Below are 25,183 nucleotides of genomic sequence, written 5' to 3' on the forward strand. Positions count from 1 at the left end.
TAGTCCACTCAGAAAGCAAGAAAGCATAGGACAAAGCAGAATCATGGGTTTTTTTTAATTTGACCCCAGGTCCTGGAATTCCACTGGCTTCTGCTATGCATCCCACAACATGCAGCAAGAAAAATCCCAGAGTTTACATTGCTCAGAGGCAAAGCAAAGGAGCATGGGATACCCTCAGAATGCCACATGCTTAGTACGTGCTAAGCCCCTGCCACATGTACACAATGATGCAAATTGAAAGAGGGCACAACAGCATGCATGCTATTAGTACGGCTTGTGTACTGCACGTCAACTAGTGTGCATTAACTCAGTGCAAGCTAAACTAAATGCCCTGTGTAGACAGTGCCCTACATTCACTTATAAGAATTTTGCTTGAGTCCTTGCTGGATGCTATCCATGACTGTTTTCAAGTGGTGCGCAAGGCATGAATCAAGGTGTACAATAGATTTAATACTGATTCTCAACACCCACAACCAGGGTGTGCATTGGTATCTCCAAAAGATAAAGCTACAATCGAGTTTTTTGAAAGACCTGAGGTACAGATGTGTTGTGTGTGGAAGTAAAGATCTGATAAAGATAAGGAGACCAGGTGAAGTTATCTAAGAAGTCACCTAACCTTCCATAATGGCTAGTAAGGTTCAACATCCATATTTCATAGTGTAAATGACTATACAAGGTGCACGAGTATGGGGAGTGAGGTTCCCAAAAACTGCTTCAAAACTACCAAGAGAATTATAGGTGAAGCAGTCATAGCAACTGGAGAGAAAGGTTTTAGAGAGGACCCAAGAACAAAGAGAGCCTGGATACTGAGTATATGGCACTCAGAAATTATTATAAATGGAGATATTCTATCTCCTTGAACTGGAAGGGACCTTGAAAGGTCATCAAGTCCAGCCCCCTGCCTTCACTAGCAGGACCAAGTACTGATTTTGCCCCAGATCCCTAAGTGACCCCCTCAAGGATTGAACTCACAACTCTGGGTTTAGCAGGCCAATGCTCAAACCACTGAGCTATCCCTCCCCCCTAAATGCAGGCCACGGCTACAGGATGGATTGCAATAGTATGAGGCGCATCATCCACTTGCAACTTTTCAAGTCTGCAGAAAGTGAAATACCTAAGGTTGCTGGAGTGTCCTTCTAGCTCTGGCTCCAGATGCTGGCTGTTCTTATGAGGCCTTATGCACAAGGGGGAAATTGACCAAAATACCTACTGCAGAATAGTGTCCACATGAAGGAGTTATTGTCCACACAAGGGAGTTATTCCAGAAGAGTTTATTCCACAATAGCAATGCTGGTCATTTTCCCCAGGTATACAAGGCCTAAGAGTGAAACAAGGTAATATTGTAAAATATGGTGCTGTTCCTAGAATGATTTCTAACAACTTTTCTGTGATATAAACTGGGAACATCTGAGCAGCTGAAAGGCACTCAGGAGCCAGATGACCCGAATGCTAGTTCACAAAGGAGCATATACAACATTAACAGAGAACCAGAAGTAGTTCCTGGTCATCTGAAGAGAAAATCTAGTATCATCACCTCTGACAGGCACTGGTATGCAACACCCACAGAATCACTTCTTACTCCTACAATCCTTGGAAAAATGTTGACTGACCAAGGTTAGGGACTTCTCTAAACAATTATTAAAATTTAAGATGCCAACTTGAACCGTAATTAAAACAAAATTAGTGGAATCCCATCTACTACGTTGCAACAGCTCAACTCCAGGCACTTTTGATACTGAAACCTCCCTGAAGTGTTACGAGTCTACACAACCAGATTAACAGGGAGACAGGCCTTAAGTAGATCATATACAGAGGGTAAACTGCAAGATGTTGAGGTTGATGCCCTTACCATGAGAGCTGGAGAGGATCAGATAACTTGTTTTTTTAACCGCAAGCCTGAAATCTGACAAAATGTATGATGACCTTCAGGGAATGTTTGTTTCCCCAAGGGTTTGATGGGCCAAACAGGTTGGAATAAATGAGGAAGTGGAGAATTTTAGTGGGTTTGTAGGTCCCTTTATGACCATTTTGGTTGATGAGATTATGTATGTATTGATTTACAAGAATAGCACCTCTATAATCAGAGTACATTCATTAAATGGACTTCAACACAAAGTAAAACTGAGTAAAAAGAGGATGTGTTAATACCCACAGATGTGTTAATACCCACCTACCAAATTCACGGCCATTAAAAATGTGACACGGACCATGAAATCTAGTCTTCCCCTGTGAAATCTGGTCTTTTGTGTGCTTTTACCCTATACTATACAGATGTCATGGGGGAGACAAATTGGGGGTCCTGACCCAAAAGGGAGTTGCAGGGGGGTTGCAAGGTTATTTTAGGCGGGGGAGTCCACGGTATTGCTACTCTTACTTCTGCGCTGATTTCAGAGCTGGGCGACCGGAGAGCAGCGGCTGTTGGCCAGGTGCCCAGCTCTGAAGGCAGTGTCCCACGAGCAGCAGCACAGAAGTAAGGTGGCAATACCATACCATGCCACCCTTACTTCTGCGCTGCTGCCTTCAGCGCTGGGCAGCTGGAGAGTGGCAGCTACTGACTGAGGATCCAGCTCTGCAGGCAGCAGTGCAGAAGTAAAGGTGGCAATACCATACTATGCTATCCTTACTTCTGCGCTGCCTCTGCCTTTAGAGCTGGGCTGCCGGCCAGCAGCCACTGCTCTCCAGCTGCCCAGTTCTGAAGGCAGCACCGCTGCCAGCAGCAGCACAGAAGTAAGGTTAGCAGTACCACAATCCCTCCCACAATAACCTTGCAACCACCCCACAACTCCTTTTTGGGTCAGGACGCCTACAATTACAACTCCATGAAATTTCAGATTTAAATAGCTGGAATCATGAAATTTACAATTTTTAAAATCCTGTGACCATGAAATTGACCTAAATGGGCCATGAATTTGATAGGGCCCTACCCATAAAGAATTAAGAGTCAGCAATCAGAATGACCTATCATGGAGACTTGAGACACCTATCAGAGGAATTAGCCCCCGAGAAGCAGACCATACCAGAAAGAACACTTAAGCTCTTGCACTGTAGGTCTAGCCATCAGATACTGCTCTAACTAATGAAGTAGTTGATCGTGATCTGGCCAGTGGAGCTTAGGGGAGACCAGACCTTCAAGAGGAAACTAAGGGTTCTATAGGTTAACCAGCCAGCCATCAATAATTCATGGAATCCTTTCAGATAAGATGCAACCACACCTACAGTCTTCTAGCTCAGACCTGAAACATGCTAAATAGACATTTGGGGTGAAATCTTGACCGTACTGAAGTCCAAAGGAATTTTGGCACTGACTTCAGAGGGCCAGGATTTCACCCTAATACAGACTAAAAACCAATGTAACCTGAGTTGCCAGTTTCATTCATATTGTGCCTCAGAAGATGAGATGGTATTTTCAAAGGATCCTAAGGGAGGTAGTATTTCAATTGGAGTTGAGCACCTAACTTCCTTAGGTTTCAGAGTAGCAGCCGTGTTAGTCTGTATCCGCAAAAAGATTCCTTAGGCACATCTGAAAACCCTAGCCTACAGATTCTTAATTGATGTCTGTTAAATTAGCATGACACTGTAGCTATTTATCTGCCATTGACTTGCTGACAGATAGGCCCAAATCCAGCAAGGCACTTAAGTACATGCTTAACTTTAAGCCCATGAGTAGTCCAGCTGAATTTACACATGTGCTTAAGTGCTTAGTTGGATCAGGACCAGAGTTTAGAAGATCTCAGATCATTGAGGATTTCTATTTGAAGAGAGCAAGCACCATTTAAGTTTTCACATAAGTAATACAGATCATACATGTTCTCACATTTCATTGAAGGCTCATTTAATAACACATGCTTGTTCAAAATGATCCATCTTCCCATTGACTTTAACAGTGCAGGATCATGCCATGAAGGGAGAGACAATCCCAATCTGTCAGTCTCTTGGGACAGACCACAGGCACCCTAAGAGTCAATACAAAAAAATGTTTTGTGTCTTTTAACCAATCTCACTGCTGAAACAGGATATCTGCCAAATTGCCATTGTCCAAATGCAAACCTGGAACTCCCCTTGACCACTTCATATCTGGGAGTGGCTGTTAGAATCATAGAATAGCAGGGTTGGAAGGGACCTCAGGAAGTCATCTAGTCCAACCCCCCTGCTCAAAGCAGGACCAATCCCCTGACAGATTTTTACCCCAGTTCCCTACATGGCCCCCTCAAGGATTAAACTCTTAACCCTGGGTTTAGGAGGCCAATGCTCAAACCACTAAGCTATCCCTCCCCCTGTTGCTCAGCTGGTCAGTAGGGGTCCCTGTTTGAAATTTGTACTGGGAGCTGTTACCACTTCCTTAAACAGCAGTTCTCAGTCTTGCTGTTCTGCTGCAATATTTTGATGTCCTTGATTTCAGTGCTTAACAGAAGCAAGTGAAAGTTTCAAGGTAAGCAAATTATTTAAATACAATCTTTACAGCCTCCTCCTGCCTCCCATGTGTAACAGATGGGAGAGACAAAGATGTATTTTCTTTTAATCTAGTCCAATCATCAGTTATTTATGTAACTTCATTTCCTCTCCCTTCATAGGGGAGTAGCTTTCACTGCTTGTGATCCTACCAGTTGAGCAGGAGGAGTTCATTACAGTATCTCACCTGATGTATTTTGTACTTTTTCCTTGTGGGTTGGGTAGGCTGGGTATGTTTAATAAAGTGCTAGTTGAGCAAGTTATACTTGTCCAAGCAAATCTAAACTTTCCTACCCAACTTTCCCACATTGGGTTGCCAACATAGGCAGGAGCAGAAGGGATGGTTAGGAATATTAAAAACAAAGTCAATTTGCATTTGAATATTTGTTAATTATGAAAATATCTGCCTATAGCTTCTCCACATTCCCCTCTCCCCAGCCCCATCTAGGGTCTCTCTCCCATTCTTAATCCAGCACATGACAAGGTGTCTCTCCCTCAACTTCCACATCTGTAGTTTTTTTCTCCTTTCTCTTTTTTAACTCCACCTTACCCACGCTGATGCATCTAGGTCTCTAATTCAGACCCTGCTGCTGCATCATTAGAGTCAATGGGAGCTTTGCCACAGATTTTAAACAAATGCTAGCAAGATGAGTGTAGGACCTCATTTTGCTTGGCCAGCTGAAGGGTCATACACCATGTTTATGTAGGCCAAGCTGGTCCCTCACCGCCGGTGTGCAAGTGTCTTGAATCACTAGCTCAAATGAGAAAGCCAGCTCCTTATTTTTTAATTCCCAGTAGACACCAAAGATTAGTGGCAAGAGCAAAAGGAGGAGAATCTGGGTTCTATTCAGTGACTAACTATTCTCCTGTTTCTCAACTGTTTGCCCTCACTACTAGAGTATGATGTCTCAAAATAGTTTTTTGTTTATAAGAGGACAATAATAGGATTATTATAGATAACTTTAGAGATGAACCTGTCAGGAGTCATTTGTGAGAAAGCTCTTGGAAAAAGGAAAGAAGTCCAACAGGTGATCATACAAATTTATCATAAACTGATATGTTTGGATACAATTGTCTTAGAGAGCTATCAAGACAGAGTTCTGTAGCCATGGTGATTTACCCTGTCAGAGGCTCTGATCCAGTTTTTTATATAATCATGGTTATGCACACAGCTCATCTGTAGCAACTTTGTTGGTTTTTTTTGATGATTTTCTAACTAATTTTTTAAAACAATCAGGAGTCCTTGTGGCAATTTAGAGACTAGTTCTAGCCCACGAAAGCTTATGCCCAAATAAATTTATTAGTCTCTAAGGTGCCACAAGAACTCCTCGTTGTTTTTGCTGATACAGACTAACAAGGCTACCACTCTGAAACCTGTCACCATGCAAGGCACTGAATTTAGAAAATCATGTTAACATATTGCATCACTAGATGGCAGCAGCCAACTCCTGATCTACCCAGATTTTTTTCAAAATACAATATAAGCTCATCATAGACAAGGCAAGGATTTTATATATTCAAGTGAAATGCTCATTCTTTTCAGTGTTTTACCTAGATATGTCTAAAAATAATTTTCCAAATATCTTTAATGGGAGAGATTTTTGACAAGACCAATAACTGCTTGTATCCATAAAATTTCTCTGTTAGTAATAAAGTTTAAAATATTTAGTATTTGTGCAATAATTTACCGCTTTTCCTAACTGATAAAAAAAATCTCCATTTTACAGATAAGACAGAGAGCTTACGTGTTTTGCCCCCAAGTTATGCACACAGTCAGAGGCAAAGGAAAGCACTGACCTACCTTTTTCTGTATTGGCAAAGTGAACTGGAAAATTGTGCAAGAAAAATGCTCCCTCAGTTATTTTCTGCCAAGAGTTAATAATTCTTTACATTAAGCAGGCTTTTATGAACTTCAAATGAGAAACATACTCTTTTCTAATAGTGAGTAGCTGTGCATGGATCAAGCACCTTATTCTGCAGTTGAACAGTCAACATGTTTGTACATTATAAATGCTGATACTAGACTGTGGCCTTGAATCTCTTCTGCCCTGTACCTTGTGCAGGTATTTACACAGATATAAATGCCTACACAAAGTGCAGGGGGTTGGCACCTTATATTAAACCAGCACAGAGATGTGGGTGAAAGCAACTTCCAGCTGAGAAGAGCTTTGGCTAATGATTCCAGAATTGTCATCAGGTGCTACCCATTAGTTCACTGAGTAAAACAGAGGCTTGAGCAATGTAAGTGTCCAGGATAGTTCCTAATTCAGAAAAGCTCTACATGTGCTTCAGCGTGTCCCTATTCAGGACAACACTTAAAGATGTTTTCTGGATCAGGGCCATAGTGATGGGCATGTTACACACAATAGGTTACTTTAGAGTGTGGTGGGGAACTCTAATAATCTAGCTAGATCCATTTGGAGTTTTAATCAGACATAAGCAAAGCAGCTGTTTCAGCCAACAGCTCCAGAAGCTGAACAACAAGGACCAGAAGCAGGCATTGCCACATTAATATGATCTCTAAGTAGGAATGTACCATTGTATTGCATGAAGCTGTCTACACTAGAGAGGGAGACTGGAGCTAATTTTCACCCCTGCAGTGGTGCTAGGGCTTCACAGAGACTGAGGGGAGTTAGTGTGTGCCTCCCTTATTCAGGGGCTGACAGGAGTTGGTTTGACCCTTGACACAGGCCCCTCACAGCCATAGCCCCTATGGGGCTTGTGGAAGCAAAAAGTTAAGATGAAGAATACTCAAGCCACACTAGCTTCTGCCCCAATACCCTCTCCCACCCTCCCCCCATCATCTGCTATGGAGGCTTTGATAAAGGAAGCATAGAGCTGGAAGAATAAAGTACTACTCAATCTGAATAACTGTGACAGCACTGGTATGGTGTGGTGGGACTGATGTCCTGCTGAAACTGCCAGGGAGTTAAAACCCTTGTTCCTCTCCTTCACTGCCAATGCTATGGAACAAGCCCATGTGTGGTGTCTCTTAGACCTATCCCCCTATGGACTCTGCACCTTTCCTCCACGCTGCTGCTGTTCTAGCCTGCAGCTGGGAGGGAGAGTCAAGAGTCATGCATAAAATGGGAGTGCAAAAGAGGAGAGCTGAGAGTGGGAAGGAGACTCCGTGCCAAGCACTGAAACTGTGTGTCAGAAAAGTCTCCGCAACTTACAAGGATAAGTTATCTGCATCTCTTGGTCTCCATCCTCACCATCGCTTCTCTTTCCTGATTTTTTCCCATTCTCTGATATTGGGAGTCACAGGGTCCTCTCTCCATTAGGGCACCTCCTCCTGGATGCTCTGGGGATTAGCTCCTCCCAGGTCCAACACCCCTTTTTGCTGCTCACTGCGTGCCCTGCCACCTTTGTGTCTCTCTCACACTGTGCAACTCCACAAAGGGAGAGCACCGAACTTGGCCCTCTGGCCAAGTCACTATGTGCTTTCCCCCTTCCAGAGTATCAGAGTCTTTCCATACAAACTGTCTCAGGCAGTCTTCCCATTCACTGCCCCAAATAATACCACTTCCCTAATGGCTGGTAGGGGAACCCAAGCCTGCCCTCTACTCCAGGTTCCAACTCTGGGATCCTCTAAGCAGTAGCCAAGGTCTGCACCATCTTAAACCTTGCCACCATTTCCCTGAGCCTTTTCCTACACCCTCTCCCCCTAGGTTTCCTTTCTTCCTCCCCTCTCTCTAGTATCCAGAGAGTAACTACAGGCTCCCTCACCACAACCCCTTTCTGCTGCTAGCTTCCTGGCTTTATCCTAGCCCCCCCTGGTCCTTCTCAGCGAGGCTCCTTCATCATTCAGGGGAATACTTAGGCCATCTAATTCCTCTTAGCTGTGGCCTATCTGGTTAATTGGCCTCTTCTCAGCCTCATTAACCCATTCTAGGCTACTTTGGGGTGAACTGAGAGCCTCCCTGCTAAAGAGGAAGGGGAAAGAAAGGAAGTTTTTTAGACCACTTCAAGGATGAAGAGTGAGTACGGAGAAGAAATAGGGCATAAGCACCAGACAGCAGGTAGCAACACTCCTTTGGATTTTAATCTGTCAAAATGGTAGCAGGCATAGACAGACCCACTGGTGGAACCAGAGGGACACTCATTCACAGCCTGCTGCAATAAGTCAGTCTAGAATCTGAGCCAAGAATTAAAAGGAAATGGCCACATAGGTATAATAGACATGCAGCGACGTTGCCAAATCTCATTTTATCTGGATTCTCATGGTATGTGTTTTAGTAAGAGCCCCTGCTTCTGGAGTAATAGGATTACATGAAAAACCTCAATTTTCACTTTAAAAAAAGTTTCTAGCTTTCATGGTTGTGGAGAAATGCTTGACACATGAATCCTAAAAGCTGAAAGGACAGAAAGCAATAAAAACCCCAAAACTTATTTTTTGAAATCATAATTTTGGGGCCCTGACTGCTGATTTATGAATGCTTGGGGTCAGTAATGCTGGGACCTTTCACCCACTCCTTTAAACAAACCCTTTTCTCTGTATGTGGGGGGGAAGGGGGCATTTGATTACCCCCTGCTTCCCCATGTACCTCATCTCTCCAGATTTTGCCATTTCTCTCCATTGAAGGAGATGGCTTGCCTCAAAAGCTTTGCTCATATCACAGATGTCTTTGTTTGAAGTCAGCGTGTTCAGTTTATCATCACACTTGTGAAAGTCAGTCTGAAAAAAAAGGCTATGGATTCCTCATGTGCAGTCTATAGCACCCTCCTTAGCCCATCCAGAGCAAAGGGCTGGTCCAAGCCCCAATATGACCACAAAGTGATCTTTGAATAAAAGACAGAGCTTGGTTTGAGAAGGTAAAACTAAACCTTCCTGGGAGCAAGACGCTTTCGGGTGAACAGTAAAGAGGCTGGCAGCTCCACCAAGCAACTAGGAACTGGGATTCTGCTAACAGCACAAGGTCAGTTACCAGCCTTTCACTTTTATAACATCTGCTGTCCCAGCTCCTAGTAGCTCAGATCCCCTAAGCAGAGGTGATGTATGAATCATAGCAAAAGCTTTCTTGTATTTTCATTTGGCTCTCTCCTCCCTTTCTTAAACAGAGAAGACGTTGGTTAACTTACATAAGAATGACCATACTGGGTAAGACCAAAGGTCCACCTTGCCCAATATCCTGTCTTCCAACGGTGGCCAATACCAGGTACCCCAGAGGCAATGAACATAACAGGTAATCACCAAGTGATCCAACCCCTGTTGCCCATTCCCAGCTTCTGGGATCATAACTTGAGGTCATAATTGGATTTGACTGTTTACATTAGGGGGCATATGCTGACTGCTTGCCCCAGGCAACAAGGAAGGCTCAATCTTCATGGGAGGAAGAGCAGACAGGAGGACCCCCAACCCAGCAGTGACAAATGGGGGTTAGGTGGGCTGCAGTCCCTGGCCTAGAAGATGCCACAAATAGTAGTATATGGAGCCCCGGCTGGAGCAGAGGCCACCCTCTGACTCTAGGAACACTGGGGGGGGGGGGGGGTGAGTGGGGGGGAGGGGTGATGACCCATTGACACATCCTGAACTATCAGATGTTCTCACCAACCCAATCAGAGCCTTGAGAGTGTGTCAGTCCCTGCTGTAGACTGGCAGTAGATAAACCTGCCAAAAGCCAGCCATTAGCACAACATGTATAGATTCATAGATTCCAAGGCTAAAAGGGACCACTGTGATCATCTAGTCTGACCTCCTGTATAACACAACCCACAGTTTCCACAAACACAAAAAATCCCTAGAGCAGATCTTTTAGAAAACACATCCAATCTTGATTTTAAAAGTGTCAGTGATGGAGAATCCACCACAGCCCTTGGTAAATTGTTCCAATAGTTAATTACTCTCTCTGTTAAAAGTTTACACTTTATTTTCAGTCTGAATTTGTCTAGCTTCAGCTTCCAGTCATTGGATTGTGTTATACTGCTCTGCTAGATTGAAGAGCCCACATTTGTTCTCCATATTGGTACTCATAGACAGTGATCTCCCTATCCTATACCTGCACCCTCCATTATGCTTGCAGAGGGGGACTGGAGGAAAATATTTTATTATTTTTGCTCCTTTTACTGTATTTCTAAGTAACATGACAATGCTTAACATGCTGGTGGCAGCCCATCTATCCTTGCTAGGACTCCCAACATCGCTAACACTTGTGGAACAGAACTGCTATCAGCAGTGGTGAAACATTTCTGAAAGCTTTTTTTTGCAGGGTATGCCAGGCCATGGAACCCAGTGTAACTGAGAGCAGTGTTTGGCCCATTTATCTCTGAAGTTACACCACAGTTGGATTTGGCTCAAAGGTTTACATGTTTGGCCCATCAAGTTCTAGGGCACCTATTCACATTAACCCAGCTCATTACCAATCTGATGGCATTGATGAATCCTTTTAAGGTTCCCTTCTTCACCTCAGGTAGATACATTTTATGGCTGAAGTTTTCAAATGGAGATAGACACCTACACAGAGATCCTCAGAGGTATTTAGGTACTTAACTCCATTGACGTCAATAGAAATTCAGGACCTAAATGCCGCTGAAATTTGGGGCACAGTTCCTACTGAATTTCATTTGGTTTATGTAGTACACATTAGTAGAAAGGAATCCACTGAAGTGTAGTTTTTATAGGTGAAATTACAGTGCACTACCAAGTAAATTGCACTACAACAGGGGGCTGACTTTCCTGTCACATACTCTGACTTTACACCGGTGTATTGGCCTTGAGTTCAGGGGAATTATATCAGGTTTCTATGGTGTAAACAAGCTGAATCCAGTCCATTACCTTTTACAAAAATAGAACTGGTAAATGCATTTCTAACATGCCAAATCACTCTGGGAATTAATTGTGGCAGGACTAAACCCTGATACAGTGATCATTGTTAAAATCTTTAATATTTTGCTTCTACATGTAAATAGTTAAACTGCAGTATTCATGTTATTGCTTGAAGTTATAGAAGAAACTGCAGAATCTCATCATGTGTTATTAGGCCACATGAAATATAAGAAACATTAAAACTATTATTAGTGCTTCTTTGCTTAAAATGCTGGCGGTGGCCCAGGGCACAGCTTTATTCTGCATTTGTACATTGCATAGCACAATGGGGCCATAGACCTTGACTGAAATGCAATATTGCAGTACTACACTGTTTTATTATTTATTTGTGTAGCCCACTGACCCAAAACAAGTTAGGTAGTATGAACATTGTCCTTATTCATTGCTTTTCTGTGGAAAAAGTCCTAAGTCCTACTGGGCACCAGCCTCAGCCTTAAGTAGATGTCTCCCAGAAGATGTAAAATGATAGGCATAGCTATTATACGCATGATTGTAAATAGTGCCCCTGTAGTTTTTGAGCCTGTGACAAAGCCCACCTGCATGATTCCCCCTTGTGGCCCAATATGGCACTACTTACTGTAACAGGGTCTCTACAGTCACCACCTCTTGGAGGGTACAATGCAGTTGTGCTTTAGGTCTCTGGCTAGGGTGACCAGACAGCAAGTGTGAAAAATTGGGACAGGGGTCAGGAGGGTAATAGGTCTCTGGCTAAGGCACACTTGAGTCCCACCCCTTCCAGGGTATCAAAGCCCCCAAATTAAAAAAGCTAAGAACTCAAAAGTGTCATCCAATGAGTCTTCAGCAGGATCCTGCCCTTCTACCTAGGTCCTGTGGTCTGACAGCCACTCCTTTGGTCAGTCCCTCCCTCTATCAGTGCTCATCTAGACAGTAAGCTGGTTCAGACACTAACTATACCAGAGAGAGAATGAAAGCCAGGGGCAGCTCCAGGCACCAACGCACCAAGCGCGTGCCTGGGGCGGCAAGCCGCGGGGGGCGGCCTGCTGGTAACTGTGAGGGCTGCCAGTCCCGTGGCTTCGGCAGCAATTCGGCAGCGGGTACGCCAAAGGTGCGGGTCCAGCAGACCTCCCACAGGCATGCCTCCGAATCCGCGTTATCAGCGGGCCTCCCACAGGCGTGCCGCCAAAGGCTGCCTGACTGCCATGCTTGGGGTGGCAAAATACATAGAGCTGCCCCTGATGAAAGTGCTCTGCTCTTCTTCCTAGTCAAACCTGAACTGTGCTAGGCCATCTCCTTTTAATGCCCCCTCTCCACAGCTGACATCTGCTACAGGTGTAGCAAGTTGGGGTTAATTGGCTCTAAAGGCTTCATTAACTCCCTTCTTGTCAGTGCTGGGCGTTTATGTCTCTGTACAGAGCCAGATCCTGTGGTCTTTATTCAGGCAAAGTTCACACTGAAATCTGTCTATCCATCAAGTCATGTATACCATGTCAGTCACCAGGTATCTGAATGGCTGAAGACTTAAAATATAGTTTTATTGAGAAAGGACCTTGGGTTTGGGCTGTTATTTGTATACCTCCCCTGTGACCCCAAAATGTAACTTGCTGGATGCACAAACAGTCTTTTTTAAAAAGAAGTTTAGCAAGAATGATAGTCTAGATAAAATGATTGACATCTGAATGCAGATTCTTTAGCTTTCAATAGCTAATGTAGGATGCTTCTGTTTCATGTTGAACATTAGTATTTTGTACATTCAAAAATATACATATGAACAGCATAATCCTGATAGCTATGTTCCAGTACTGTACATGTTCCAAGACATGTTTTACAATATCATGGAATCCTCTTTTATTTTTCAAATTAAACAGAGAGGTTAAATGCTCCCTGGGTCTGCACAGGTAAGTAAGGATGGGGAAGGGTACAAAGAGAGAAGATTCAGCACACAAATGATGTGGGCATTAAGTAGATACCGCACTGTATCATAAAGGAGTTCAGTATCTATCTATCTATTGCATCTCTCAACTCACATAATGTAGCATTCAGTGTGAGCACAAGGAGAGAATGGGGCATGGGTGGCTAGCTTGGCGCAAATTCAACAAGACTGCATCCACAGTAGTGAGTACATTACTGCAGAAGAAAATACAGTAGCTGGAAACAACTCATCACTGCATGCTGTACTGACCTGATTTGTGCCTTTCTTGCCAGAGATAACATCTCTTGCCCTTGGGAGAGCTGACTGTATCTGGGTATGTGCTAACTGGGCATGATTTGGGGTCTATTGCTGGAATTTGTCCTCATCCGGTTCCAGAAATATTTTATTTTACTTTTTAACTTCTAATCCCCCCATAACCAGAAATTGGTCAGAGGTTTTACATGCACATTGCCTCTTCAGGTAGAGACAGCAGTGCAACTCTGGTGTTTGTAGTGCCAATATCCAGATCTTTGAAGGGGAGTTAACAATTACAAACTGTATGATTCAAAATCACATGAAGGTTTGAGAAAGGATTTCTACTGCCGCCCATCAAATGCTTCTTTTTCATAGCTAGCCATTATGATGGCAGCACATCAAAATTAGGGAATGCAGTTGGTTCTGAACAGTAAGACACAGCATTCCATAAACTGATCTGTATATTGTATGTATTTCTTAGTCACTCTATCACTAAGTCCTGCCTTTGCACCCCTAAGAGGTCCCTAAGGAGAGCGTATGAAGCTACAATACAAAATTAATATCAATCTGTATGTACAGTATTTTGAAGAGTATGCCAATACTATCTAACAATACAGATAAAGACCAGAGCTTTTGCACTGCGCCCCAATGATGGATAATGCTGATTATTGTAACAGATTCTTCTTTTTCAAATATTACTAGAACTGAAGACCATACCAGGAAAGCATCACTGTATGCCCTATGTCTTTGACACATTGACTAGTTTGATCACCAGTCCAGCAGTCCAAACATCATAAAAGCCTGGTTTGGTTTGGTTGGGGATGAGAGGATTTATATGGAAATAAATAATTAGTTTCAGTGGGACTTTATGTGTGGGTGTCCTTCCATCATTATTTTGTAGAAGAGTGGTACCAGCTCACCCAGATAGAGATTTGGCTGAGAATAAAATTGTGACCAGTATTTTAGTGTCTCTGTATGGCTTTTGGGAGTACATCCTTTAGCGACACTTACCCAGAGCATCTTGCTTGGGGCTTTAGTCTCTGAATTTAGTGGTCAGATAAAAAATTTGCACCAGTTTACGAGGTGTAAGCCAGCCTCCTTCTATTGATTTAATGGAGCTATACCAATTTGCATCACTTGCAGATCTTTCTCAATATAGTTCTGTGTCTAAAACTATAACATCACTTTTAATTCATTGTCCAGTAAATCTACTTTATGACCTCAACCTTGAGATTTATGACTAGCTGAAAGAAGAAGCAAATATTACATCTTAAGGAAAGACAAAAGAGTCTGGGAGAATGAATCCACTGTGTTTTATCAAGATATTTTTCAGCCAACAATTTCTGAAGGATCCAGTCACCAGCTCTCTTTTCTGGCTTCCTATTATAGCGGGCATCTGGCCAGTTTTTTATAATATCACTGACAGCTGAATAAAAGGACACCTCTGGAAAAGACTCTCAGTACTGAGATGGTAGTCAGAGTTCAGCAAGGAAAGAATGAGATCACAGGCAATGTTTACCTCTGTGCTCAAGCAGAGGAGGCAGTCCAGCTGAGTAGTTTTTCTTTGTATGCCTCCTGAAGTATTGTGTGCACCCACTGAATCTTTCACCAAATCCACAGAGAAAATGGGACTCATCTCAACGGCCCTTTTTTATCATCCACTTCAGCTGCAACATCACAGTCATCCACAGAGTAATGGTGCAGTGGCTGATGCACAGGCTCCAGTTAGCAACATTTGTGGTTAAATCATCAGTGAGGTTGAAGAGGTGTGAAATGACTGAGAGGGGCTTCATTAATGAAATAATCTTCTGATTCAGAGTCTGTGCCAGTAGAAAATTACCAGTAATTCATTTACCTTGTATTTTAAGCATTATTTTGCTACTTCAAAAGAAATCCAGTTTTATCATCATGAAAACACTGGGCTTGATTCACCAGTGCATTACTCCAGTTTTTCACTAGAGTTACACCTGCATAAAACAAGAATATGCAATGATTTGTCAGATCCAAACTTATATTTATAGAGGGCCTCTGAACCCAAAGAATCTCAAATTACTTTACAAAGTGATATATAAACTATAGAAATTACACTGATAACTTCACCCAATACTAAAATGCAGCTACTTCTGGGGTGGAATGTGACAGTATATAGAACAACAAGTGAAAAATAATACCACACCCATTCGAAAATGTAGATGTAGTTTTTGTAGGAAGATTGTAATTATCCCAAGTGGCCAGGACACCAGGATTAACATTCCACCCCTACACATACATACACTACTGCAAAAAAGTGTTGTGAGCTATTTGATGCCCACACAGATCAGGAACATAGTTTTAAATCTCACCCAAACATCAGCATCTTCCCCCTTCATAGTCCCAAGTTGGGGCATTGGAGCATTATGAACTCCAGAGGAAGGATATCACCAAATGCATCATCAATAGCACTTCCTGTAGTGCCGTGGTATTTCCTGGGATGTTTCCCTTAAATTCTCTGACCATGCCCGACCTTGTTTAGCATATAAGGTGTGACGCACTCACAGATGAACCTAGTATGGCTTTAAGAATTGAAGCACTTTAGTCTTTCCAATAATTTAGTTTCAGGCCACTACTTCTTACTACCCAGAAAGGGCTCTGTCAGATGATTGAGATACTCCATCTATAGGCCGAATCTGTTACCTCCACTGCATTCCTTCCATTCCCTGCTAGCCACAGTAATGCGTGATGGGGATTAGACATTGAACTTGGGTTTCCAGCATTATATTGCAATCCATTACTAGCTAGCCTCATTAGATTTGTTTTGCTAACACAAATCTAAACAGCCTAGCAGGCCATCCACAGAATATAGCAGCACCCTGCTACAACACTGCTGTAGTTAATGCTTTGTCAGTTTCCTTTATAATCAATATGGCTTTTCCTTGGACACCAACTTTCACACAAGGCCAAATCCTGTTCACCTCATTCATGCAAGAAGTACCAATGATGTCAATGGGGCTACTAAAATGAATAAGATGAGCCTAAAATCTAGAGCCTCAAATTAGTGAATGAATACAGTTAAAAATTAAAAAATCAAATAAAAACAGAAGAGAAAATAAACGGAGGGCTAGAGGCAAGAAAGAGAGCTATGTTTTCCTATAAGAGGCAAAAGTCCATGACAGCTCAATGCAGTAGATGCATTGATGCAATGCAAGGGCTGTGGTAGAGAAGGTTCTCACATCAGCAATGGGGAGACTATGTGAAGGATCAGAGATGTCAAGGCTAGATGAGTGGGAAGGCGCATACAGTGCAACAATGTCTGTGATGTTTACCAAACTCTGACTTCAGTGGTTTAGGAACTACCCAGCATGCTGGGTCACAAAATAGCCCAGCAAGACCACTGAAGACCTTCTCTATTAAAAGGGCTACAGTGCTGATGACCCCAAATAACAGCCTTTATTAAGGTGGTTCCATCCAGCCTCTCACAGTAAAATGTTGCGCCATTTTTGGTAAGGGTTCAAGTCTCCATTTGAAAACATGCCTGGGTTCAAATAAAGCACCTGAGGTGAGCCTGATATCTCAGACTTTCTTTAAATGGCCTATTGAGGTATGCAGTGTCGTTGCAGTCCTGTTGATCCAGGATATTAGACAGACAAGGTGGGTGAGGGAATATATTTTATTGGACCACCAACCTCTGATTTCTTACCTGATTTCCAGGTTAACTTTCCTGACTTTTTTTCTTCCAGTGCTGTGAGCCTGTGGTGATTTCTTGTTTGATGGGGTCCCCTCTGTCCTAGTGAGATGCGCTAAGTGGTTCCTCAGTTTCTCCCAAGTCCCTCTGCATAGCTGCTCAGCATATTTGGAGTTGTATGCAGTGCTCAGCGGGTTGTAGGTGGCGCGATCTCTGAGAGGATGCGATTTTGTTTCTTGCATTTGCTCAGGAAGTAGCTGTCGCTGTTAAGTTTTGCTTCCTTTTTCTTCATGTTGAGGCGTTTCCATTTCAGCCCTGGGTCCAATGGAAGATGTTACTGACCCGCGTCGTCTCTAAATGGCGGGAAGGGACTTTCACGTGGGCCATTCAGGGCGCGCGGGCCAGCGGTGCCCGGTGTGGCTTAGTGATGGGGCCGGTTTTGTTTGCAACAAGGAGCTGCTGCGGTGTGAACCCCACAGGGGCTGCCCAGGCGTGTCAGCCAGCCACTGTACACGGCGCTGGATAGTTTTCCGCCTGCTCCTCGCAGCCCGCGCCCAGCAGCTCTGAGCACAGCCCCGTGCACACTCCGCAACGCGCTGGAGCCCGGCTTTGGTCAGGGAAGAATAAGCGACCAACGGGCTTCTGCTGTTGGCATCCAGCACCGGCCCCGCCAAAGAACCCCCCCCCCCAAATAATAAAAAAAAAACTGAGCCGCCTCTGGCACAGCTCCCAGACTCCTGGCAAGACCATCCCGGGGCTGCCCCCTTCGGGGCTGCGAGGATCTCCAGGGGGAAGCCAGCCCCACACGCACTCCCCTGGGAAGGTCAGAAAGAACGGGCTTGCTCCCCAGAGGAGCTGGGCTCCTGCAAGACAGAGAGACCTCCGTGGGACTTGGCCGTGCTCAGGATCGGGTCCAGTAGCGCCTGTGCAAACTCAGGGTCACTGTTATTTCCGCCTTGTTTCTTTTGCTTGCAATAACAGAACATAAGCACTGTTCCGCGTTCGTGTTCCGCTCAGTGTGAACCCTGAACACAAGCCAAGGGCACCCTCAATGAACGCTTCCTGCCCTGGTTCTGAGAGACCGACCCCATTAATAGCTGTGCATAGTTGACCCTCGTTGACTTTAGCCCTGTTAGTTAGATCCCTGGATATAGGATCCTGCCGACACTAAAGTAAAAGGGCGTTTGGTCACTGGCGTCAGGATTGGGCCCTTCATTATGTGTATGTAATGAGAGTTTGTGTTATATGTGTATGGGGGGGGTGAAGGACAGAGAAAAAGGCCTTAATTGTCTATTTCTCTGGGTTTATAACTTTAAATCTCCTTTGTTAGTACTGTTTGTGTGTGTAATGCAGGTTTTGATTAAATAACGTGTGTATCAAGTATTTCAAGGCGTCACCAACAAAATTAAAAATGGTCTCATATTGTAAGAGAATAATTACAAATGAGCTACGAGGCAAAAGCGACTAAAGAACAAACTGGAGTTAGGGGAAAGGGTATCCAGTTTTCCTTGTCAGATAACCGAGCACAATCTTGCGTTAGGAAAATCAAAGTGTCACTTTTGGAGAGTTTAAAATAGAAATGCTCCTCTTCTTTGGAGGCGCTGAAAAGTGTAAGAGAGGTCAAGGAGATTTCCCAAGCAGCTCATGATTTCTGCTCAAGGTTTTCTTCTTAGTCTGATCGGAGATATAACGTTGGAAATAAAGAAAAGAAAAAGCAAACATGTCTGAGTTAATATGCCATAACATTTTCAGCGCTCCGACTTCACCACCTCGGCCCCTGGCATACCCATTTTGCAGGCCACTGTTCTACTCCTCCCCAGCTTTCTCTGTCGAACTAAACTTGGACAACATCCTAGCCTGGCTTGGGCTGAGATGCAAAACTACAATTCTGTGGCAGAAAAGAAGAAAATAAACAAGTCTAGTGGTGTAAAAAGTTGTCTTGCGGGTGCCTGCAGCTGGTGGTTAACACAGACTGTAAGAGGATCAACTCCATCTCCGCTGGCGAAGGGGGAAAAAAAGGAAGGGGGGAAAAAAAGACCTCACATTTGCTATTCACAGTTTAGTTAATTTGGATGATAACGGTTAGTTTTTAATCCCATTGTATGAGACTGAATATACTACAAGCGTCCCAAAAGAATATCTACTGCAAACAGAACACCACACTGGAGTGTCTGAGTTTGAACCTAGTCTGGCATACAAACATTTGGGAAGATGCAGTTAAAGAATTACTTCGATGTTTTAATACTGAAGAGTTCTAAACTCTTTGCATGCAAACCTCAGCTTTGATCGTTTGACTTTAAGTCTATTTTATTATATTGCACTGGGGGAGAGGGTCCCCATTGCTCAGATACAAGGACAAGAATCTGTATTCACAGTTAGTGCTATCCATGTAACTTATACGGAAAGATCAGATGGATCAGATTTTCCACACTTAAACTACAAAGAAATAGGAAAAAATAACGCAATACACTAAAAAGAAAAGAGAAGTTGGATGTTTGGAAGAAATATCCTGGAGCTGATAGGACTGGAATAAATGGCATCTTTATAACGTTTCTCTGGGGACTGCAACATTTCCCAGATGGGCAGGACTAAACACTGGAAAGACAGCTCAGCCCCTAGCACACATCTCCTCAGTGAAAGTGATGTTTTTATTTCCTTCTGCTGGGTGCAGTCACAATCCAGAGTTGCTGTTTAGTTAGTAAATGTGTAAAGTGGGCTACTGGGGGTGGGGGGAGTCCCTATGCAAAAAGCAAGGGCGGTGGCAAGGAGCCGTGAAAGAGCCATGGAAACGCGCTCAGAGGCTCTGGAGACTGGGGGGTTCCCAGCCTCCTTTCAGCTAATTTCCTCTGGCTTCTGTTTGTATGTTTTCGATATTTTCCTCTTAAACCCTTTAAAAAGAGAGAGATCAACTTCCCCAAACTCTCCCGTCCTCCCTTTCTCCCCCCCAGGGACAAACACTGCCATCCCCCCGAAAAGGAGTCCTCTGCGCTCTCGAGGCGAGAAACGCGGCTGCCAGAACAGAGGCCATAAAAAAAAGTTAACAATGCTGTGAAAATATGTTTGCAGAAAATAGACAATTGTTGGATTAAACGTATTCAAGTATGAAATAATGCCTTTTTGTGTAAAAACTTCAGCAATGTGCGTGTACAAAAGTTCCCTGTGGCAGTTACTTGCTCCCTTTGTGAGCTGTGCGCTTTGGCGTCTCCACTTGGCGCATTTAACTCAGAGCCCTTTAAACGCGATTGTTTCTTTCTTTTTAATGACATTTACCGGATCAAAACATGCTGTTAATTCGATCAGAAAGCTTTACCCTCCCGAACAATGCCACAATAATTTCTCCTGAAGTTTGTTAAATTGACCAAAATTAGGCAAATGAATAGGGGGTCTGTAGGCGACTCCTCTTGCAGGTGACACCGAATAATGCACTCTCAGACCAGCTGCGATCTCCTCTTTATTTGCCCCTCTTTTCTTTGACCCGCATTATTAAAATTTAGGCCCAATGAAACTATTCATACATTTCAATGGGACATTTTCCTATAGGATAATAGGCTACAAATTGAGCCTCTCCAAAGGGGGGAGTAGGGGGGTAAAACAACAACACACAGACACACACCACACAAAAAGGACCGTCGTGTGCCAAAGGCTCGCGGGAGCCTCCCTGGGCCTGCAGAGGGGAGGAGGGGAAAAAAAGGGGGGGATCGTGTGCCAGCCCCCAGTCCCACACCTGCCGGGATGTCCCAGCACATAAAGCGGTGTAAACAAAAACCCTCGCTGCCATCTCTCATAAAGATGGACGTGTCACCAAGTCGTGTGAGAAAAGCCTGAGAACAAACGGGGCCACTCCGTCTCCAAGGGCTCTCCCTTGAACTGGGCGGAACAGCCTATTAAGGGCTTACTTAATTACTTTAATGACTCTGGACAGGCTTTAAAATGCAGTCAGCGCTTGGACAGGGGAAGAAGGGGGGGGGGCTGCCTGGGATTTGTAAACAGGCGATCGTGTGAGAGACCAGGCGCTTGGAACTAAAGAAGAGAGCTTGTGTTCACACGCTGCTAGCGCGCCACTGCGCTCTGCTTGCGGCTCCCCTTAGTCCTGTTGCCATGCAAATGTTATTCTGGGGGCGATCACGTGTCCTTTGAAGGTCCACGTGGAGTAACAAAGCTGATCTGCCCCCTGCTAGCCCCCTGGACTGAAAAAAAAACTTTTTTTTTTACTCCTTTAAAACTGATCTTTAATGCATACATTCCCCAAACTGCTCTCCCTAATCCTAGGGAATCAGGCAGGCCATGAATACACCGAGTCTCCCCCCAGAAATGATCGCTTTATAAGCAGCCCTTTGGAGGCTAGGGGGCTGCAGTGCACCTGAGACTCTTGAGAAGACACAGCCGTTCCCATCTGCTAGGCTTTCCCCAGTGGTGTGTCTTCCCAGGATGGCCTCTAAACTAAAGGAAAGGAAAGTAAGTTGGAGCTAATCCTTGCGCACTGGAGTTGCCGGTTGCTTTCCCAGCCGCGACAGAACGACGGTTTATTGGTAGTCTTTTAAAAAAAAAGCCTGGGCTCGTGTTTGGTTTGGAAAACCATAACTTAACACTCAGACCGATCCTCAGCAAGAGCACTGCTGTGAAGATCAGGTTTGGTGGGGACCTCCCCTGTGCAGTCAAGCAGGGCTGGAGGAGCGATCGCTTCTGGGGCCAAAATTAACCTGGTTCTTTAAAAAAAAAAATAATCTAGTGAAATTTATATGCAAGTGGCTTAATGAAAGTCAGATCAAATGTCTGACGTTAGAGTAACTTTTTTTTTAAAGGTGAATATCTCTGGATAAAAGTAGAAACCAAAGGCTGTGGGGAGTTTCTCTTTGCGTTTTGGGATGATGTCTGCTCATGTTTCAGACGCCTTGTTCCATGTGTCTGTCTGCACATTGTGTGTTATAGAGGACTCCAGTGTCTCACAAAGTGATTGAGAAAAGAAGGAGGGATCGGATCAATCGCTGCCTCAATGAATTGGGGAAGACCGTGCCAATGGCTTTGGCAAAACAGGTATGCTCCAGCTGCTGGCTAGAGCGCTGAAAAGTGCGTGCCGTCGTTACCAAGGGGGACGTGACACATAGTTGTATGTTTAAGAATGAACATATGTAGCTGCAATGACCTTCTTTGGTTTGGAATGACTTTTGTGACGGAGGTGTATCTGGGAAGTAGCTACCAGGTTCATATAGTCAGCAAAGGAAAGTGGCTTGCGTGTCAATGCTCCCTGGCGCTTCCTCCCTGACCGGCTTTAGGATCCATGGGTTTGGTGAACTCACCAAGAATAGTTCTGGCTCTGGTTTCCTCCAGACGTTTCATGAGGGTTTTGTCTGTGTGTTTCAGAGCTCTGGGAAGTTAGAGAAAGCTGAGATCCTGGAAATGACTGTTCAGTATCTGCGAGCCTTGCATTCGGCAGATTTCCCCCGTGGCAGAGAAAAGGGTAGGTACAACGCTTAGCGTCTTGGTGCCCGTAGTGATCCGTGCACGTTTGGCACACAGGGGAAAATCTTATTGCAACCACGGCTGGTTCTGCAAGCACTCCAAGGACATCCCACCCTTTCACAGTGTAAATCACATTAGCTACAACCAGAACTGCTGAGGAGTGGGTGGTTGGAGAATGAAATAATCTGCGTACTGGTTTAACTGGGCTGTGTTAACATTCAATGGCTACACGTGCAGGTCTCAGTATCTCCAACACTCAGAGAGACATTGTGGGCTGGAATTTTTAAAACTTCCTTAGGTAAAAAGCAGCGAGGTCAGAGCCTGACCCGTTATCCTGTTCCGTTTCTTTCCAGCAGAGCTTCTAGCTGAGTTCGCCAACTATTTTCACTATGGATACCACGAGTGTATGAAGAATCTAGTCCATTACCTGACCACAGTGGAACGGATGGAGACCAAAGACACCAAATATGCTCGGATCCTGGCTTTCCTGCAGTCCAAAGCTCGCTTTGTCACCGAACCCATCTTCACCACTATGGGATCGCTCCCAGAACCGGACTTCTCCTACCAGCTTCACCCAGCTCCGGAGTGCCCGGCTCACAGTCCCAATGAGTCTATGTTTCAGCAGGGATCCGGGGCTCCGTTTTCCTGGCATGGTCCTGCCAGAAGCCCCACCATCCCTTACCTTCCCAACGCAGCAATGCCCCTCCCTAACCCCGGTCAGCAACGCAACTCTTTCCTGTCGTCAGTTCAAGGTCTGGACAGACACTATCTCAACCTGATCGGCCATTCCCACTCCAGCACCTTCAGTCTGCCCCACGGCCAGCATCCCCCCTCTGTGCTATAGAGACTCGGCCTGCAGGCTGCATATTTATGTCGGGGAAAGAGTACGTTATCCACAGTCGCATACACCATACATTCACTTAGTAAGCGCTAGTGTACAAATGTAAATACATATGATTGTGAAGTTATAGCTCGGAATAAATTATCACTGGGGAAGATTAAGGATGTTTCCAGCGTGAGTTGTTTTTGCGATGCGTTATTTATCCAACCTGCTAGCTTGTCCTTGCACGCTTCGGTTCTATGTGCAGGGCACAAACCACGTACAGCGCTTGGAATAAATGTGATATAAACTCTTTGGTCTGGTTTCCCATCGGCACTTCATTGGTGGAGGGGGGGAAATAAAACCAACGGAAACGGCTGTGATAAAGGGTTGGGGAGACGCGTGTCTCCAAGCGTTGGGACTAGCGCAAATGGTGCGCTCTGGCGCTAGCGTGTTTATGGTGTGCCGCGTAACTATGCGGAATTAACACGTTGCCTGTTGGCACGGCGGGCGAGAGAGGCAAACACTGCAGTGTTTCGGTGTTCAGGTAAACCTCAGTTCACCGCACACTCTTTAAAATACAGTAGCGTTCATGCGTCTCCCAAGAGCCCTCTGCTTTATCAAGCGTCGATATCGCCCATGAAATCATATTCAGAAAAGTAGCTTTGAAGTTGTGTGTGTATATACATGTGTTTATATAGAATCATGGAGGGTATGTGTATACACACCGTACACGTGATCCTCAGAGACAATGAGCGGGACCAGTGCATGCTTGTCTCACAAACATCCCTGTATGTAAATCCATGCTAACCTGACATTGTTACAGTTACAATACAGCAGTATTAAGGCTGCAAACGAAACACTTTTAGTACAATTATGAAGATTCCTTGGGGCGAGCTAATAGACAGGAAGGAACCAGCCTATCCATTTTCCCCAAGATGTACGGGTGACCTGACTCCAACGGTAAGCAGAAAAGGAGTTTTTTTGTTGTTGAAGTGGGAAAGAATATTTTACTAGGAAGGGACGATTTCCCTTCAGTCTTATTCTGGAATTTCCTTATGGCCATTTATCTCCTTAGGAGGAAAATAACAGGAAAAGATGTGGCCTAAAGAACAAAGTGAGATTAGACTCTGTAGCACTTGGCGTATCACAGACAGTAGTTTAACAGGTGGAAAAAAATACACACAGAAAAAAGCTCAGGAGAAGCCGAGCCTTTAACGTTGTCCCACAGACTCTGGCTTGTATAGTGGCCAATGCCAGATTTTTTCTCTTTACATTCTTCAATAAAATCGCCATTTCACCGAGTCGGAGCTGAGTCCTCTGTTCAACACGGGAATATCAGGCGTGTTTTTAGGGGCTGCAGGGAGCGCTCAGTGACACTGCAAAGAGATACGCTTCCTTAGTGACGGGTATTTCTATGGAGATCAATTTTCGTTACAGAAGCATCAAAACAAGAGGCGTGGAGAGGCAAACAAGCCTCCCAGCATGAGGAGCAAATCTACAGGTTCACTGTCTTGAAAAGCAACATTGGCATCCAGGCAAACAAGAGCTTAGCTAATATTCCTTTGCCCAGCCATGCCTTCCTTTTGAGCTCTTGGGAAATTTCAGCAGTTTCAATTCTCCTACCTCGGCTGAGTCAGTGAATAAGAACCAACCTAGTCTGTGCTCTGACAGCAAATGGTTTCTTACACGTGATTCCCGATGCGAGTTATTAGTATTTTTCCTGTGGTTTGCACTCCCCGATCCGTTGACGAAGGTTAAATTAACTTATTCCATTGCACGCTGCAGCCTTGAGGGAGATCTGACCCGGAGTGTTTACTGAGGTCATGGAATGGGCTGACC

The 25,183-nt window shown here is 44.4% G+C and overlaps 1 protein-coding gene across 6 annotated transcripts; it reads left to right on the plus strand.

Annotated features, from left to right (window-relative positions):
* The first annotated feature begins 4,177 nt into the window (after nucleotides 1-4,177).
* Nucleotides 4,178-23,574, plus strand: HELT (helt bHLH transcription factor). 6 transcript variants are annotated; one of them, XM_042842038.2, is made up of 5 exons: nucleotides 4,178-4,429; nucleotides 9,511-9,635; nucleotides 21,991-22,095; nucleotides 22,423-22,519; nucleotides 22,875-23,568. In XM_042842038.2, the coding sequence occupies exons 3-5, from the start codon at nucleotides 22,078-22,080 to the stop codon at nucleotides 23,363-23,365; spliced, it is 606 nt and encodes a 201-aa protein (XP_042697972.2). In that variant the 5' UTR covers nucleotides 4,178-4,429; nucleotides 9,511-9,635; nucleotides 21,991-22,077; the 3' UTR covers nucleotides 23,366-23,568. The 6 variants fall into 6 exon arrangements, with proteins under 6 accessions (XP_042697972.2, XP_005282040.2, XP_008166621.2 ...); XM_005281983.4 differs by lacking the exon at nucleotides 9,511-9,635; XM_008168399.4 differs by lacking the exons at nucleotides 4,178-4,429; nucleotides 9,511-9,635 and adding an exon at nucleotides 21,091-21,516 and having other exon boundaries at nucleotides 22,875-23,571.
* The last annotated feature ends 1,609 nt before the right edge of the window (nucleotides 23,575-25,183 follow it).

Source organism: Chrysemys picta, chromosome 5 (genome assembly GCF_011386835.1).
Source record: "Chrysemys picta bellii isolate R12L10 chromosome 5, ASM1138683v2, whole genome shotgun sequence".
NCBI classification, from domain to species: Eukaryota; Metazoa; Chordata; order Testudines; family Emydidae; genus Chrysemys; species Chrysemys picta.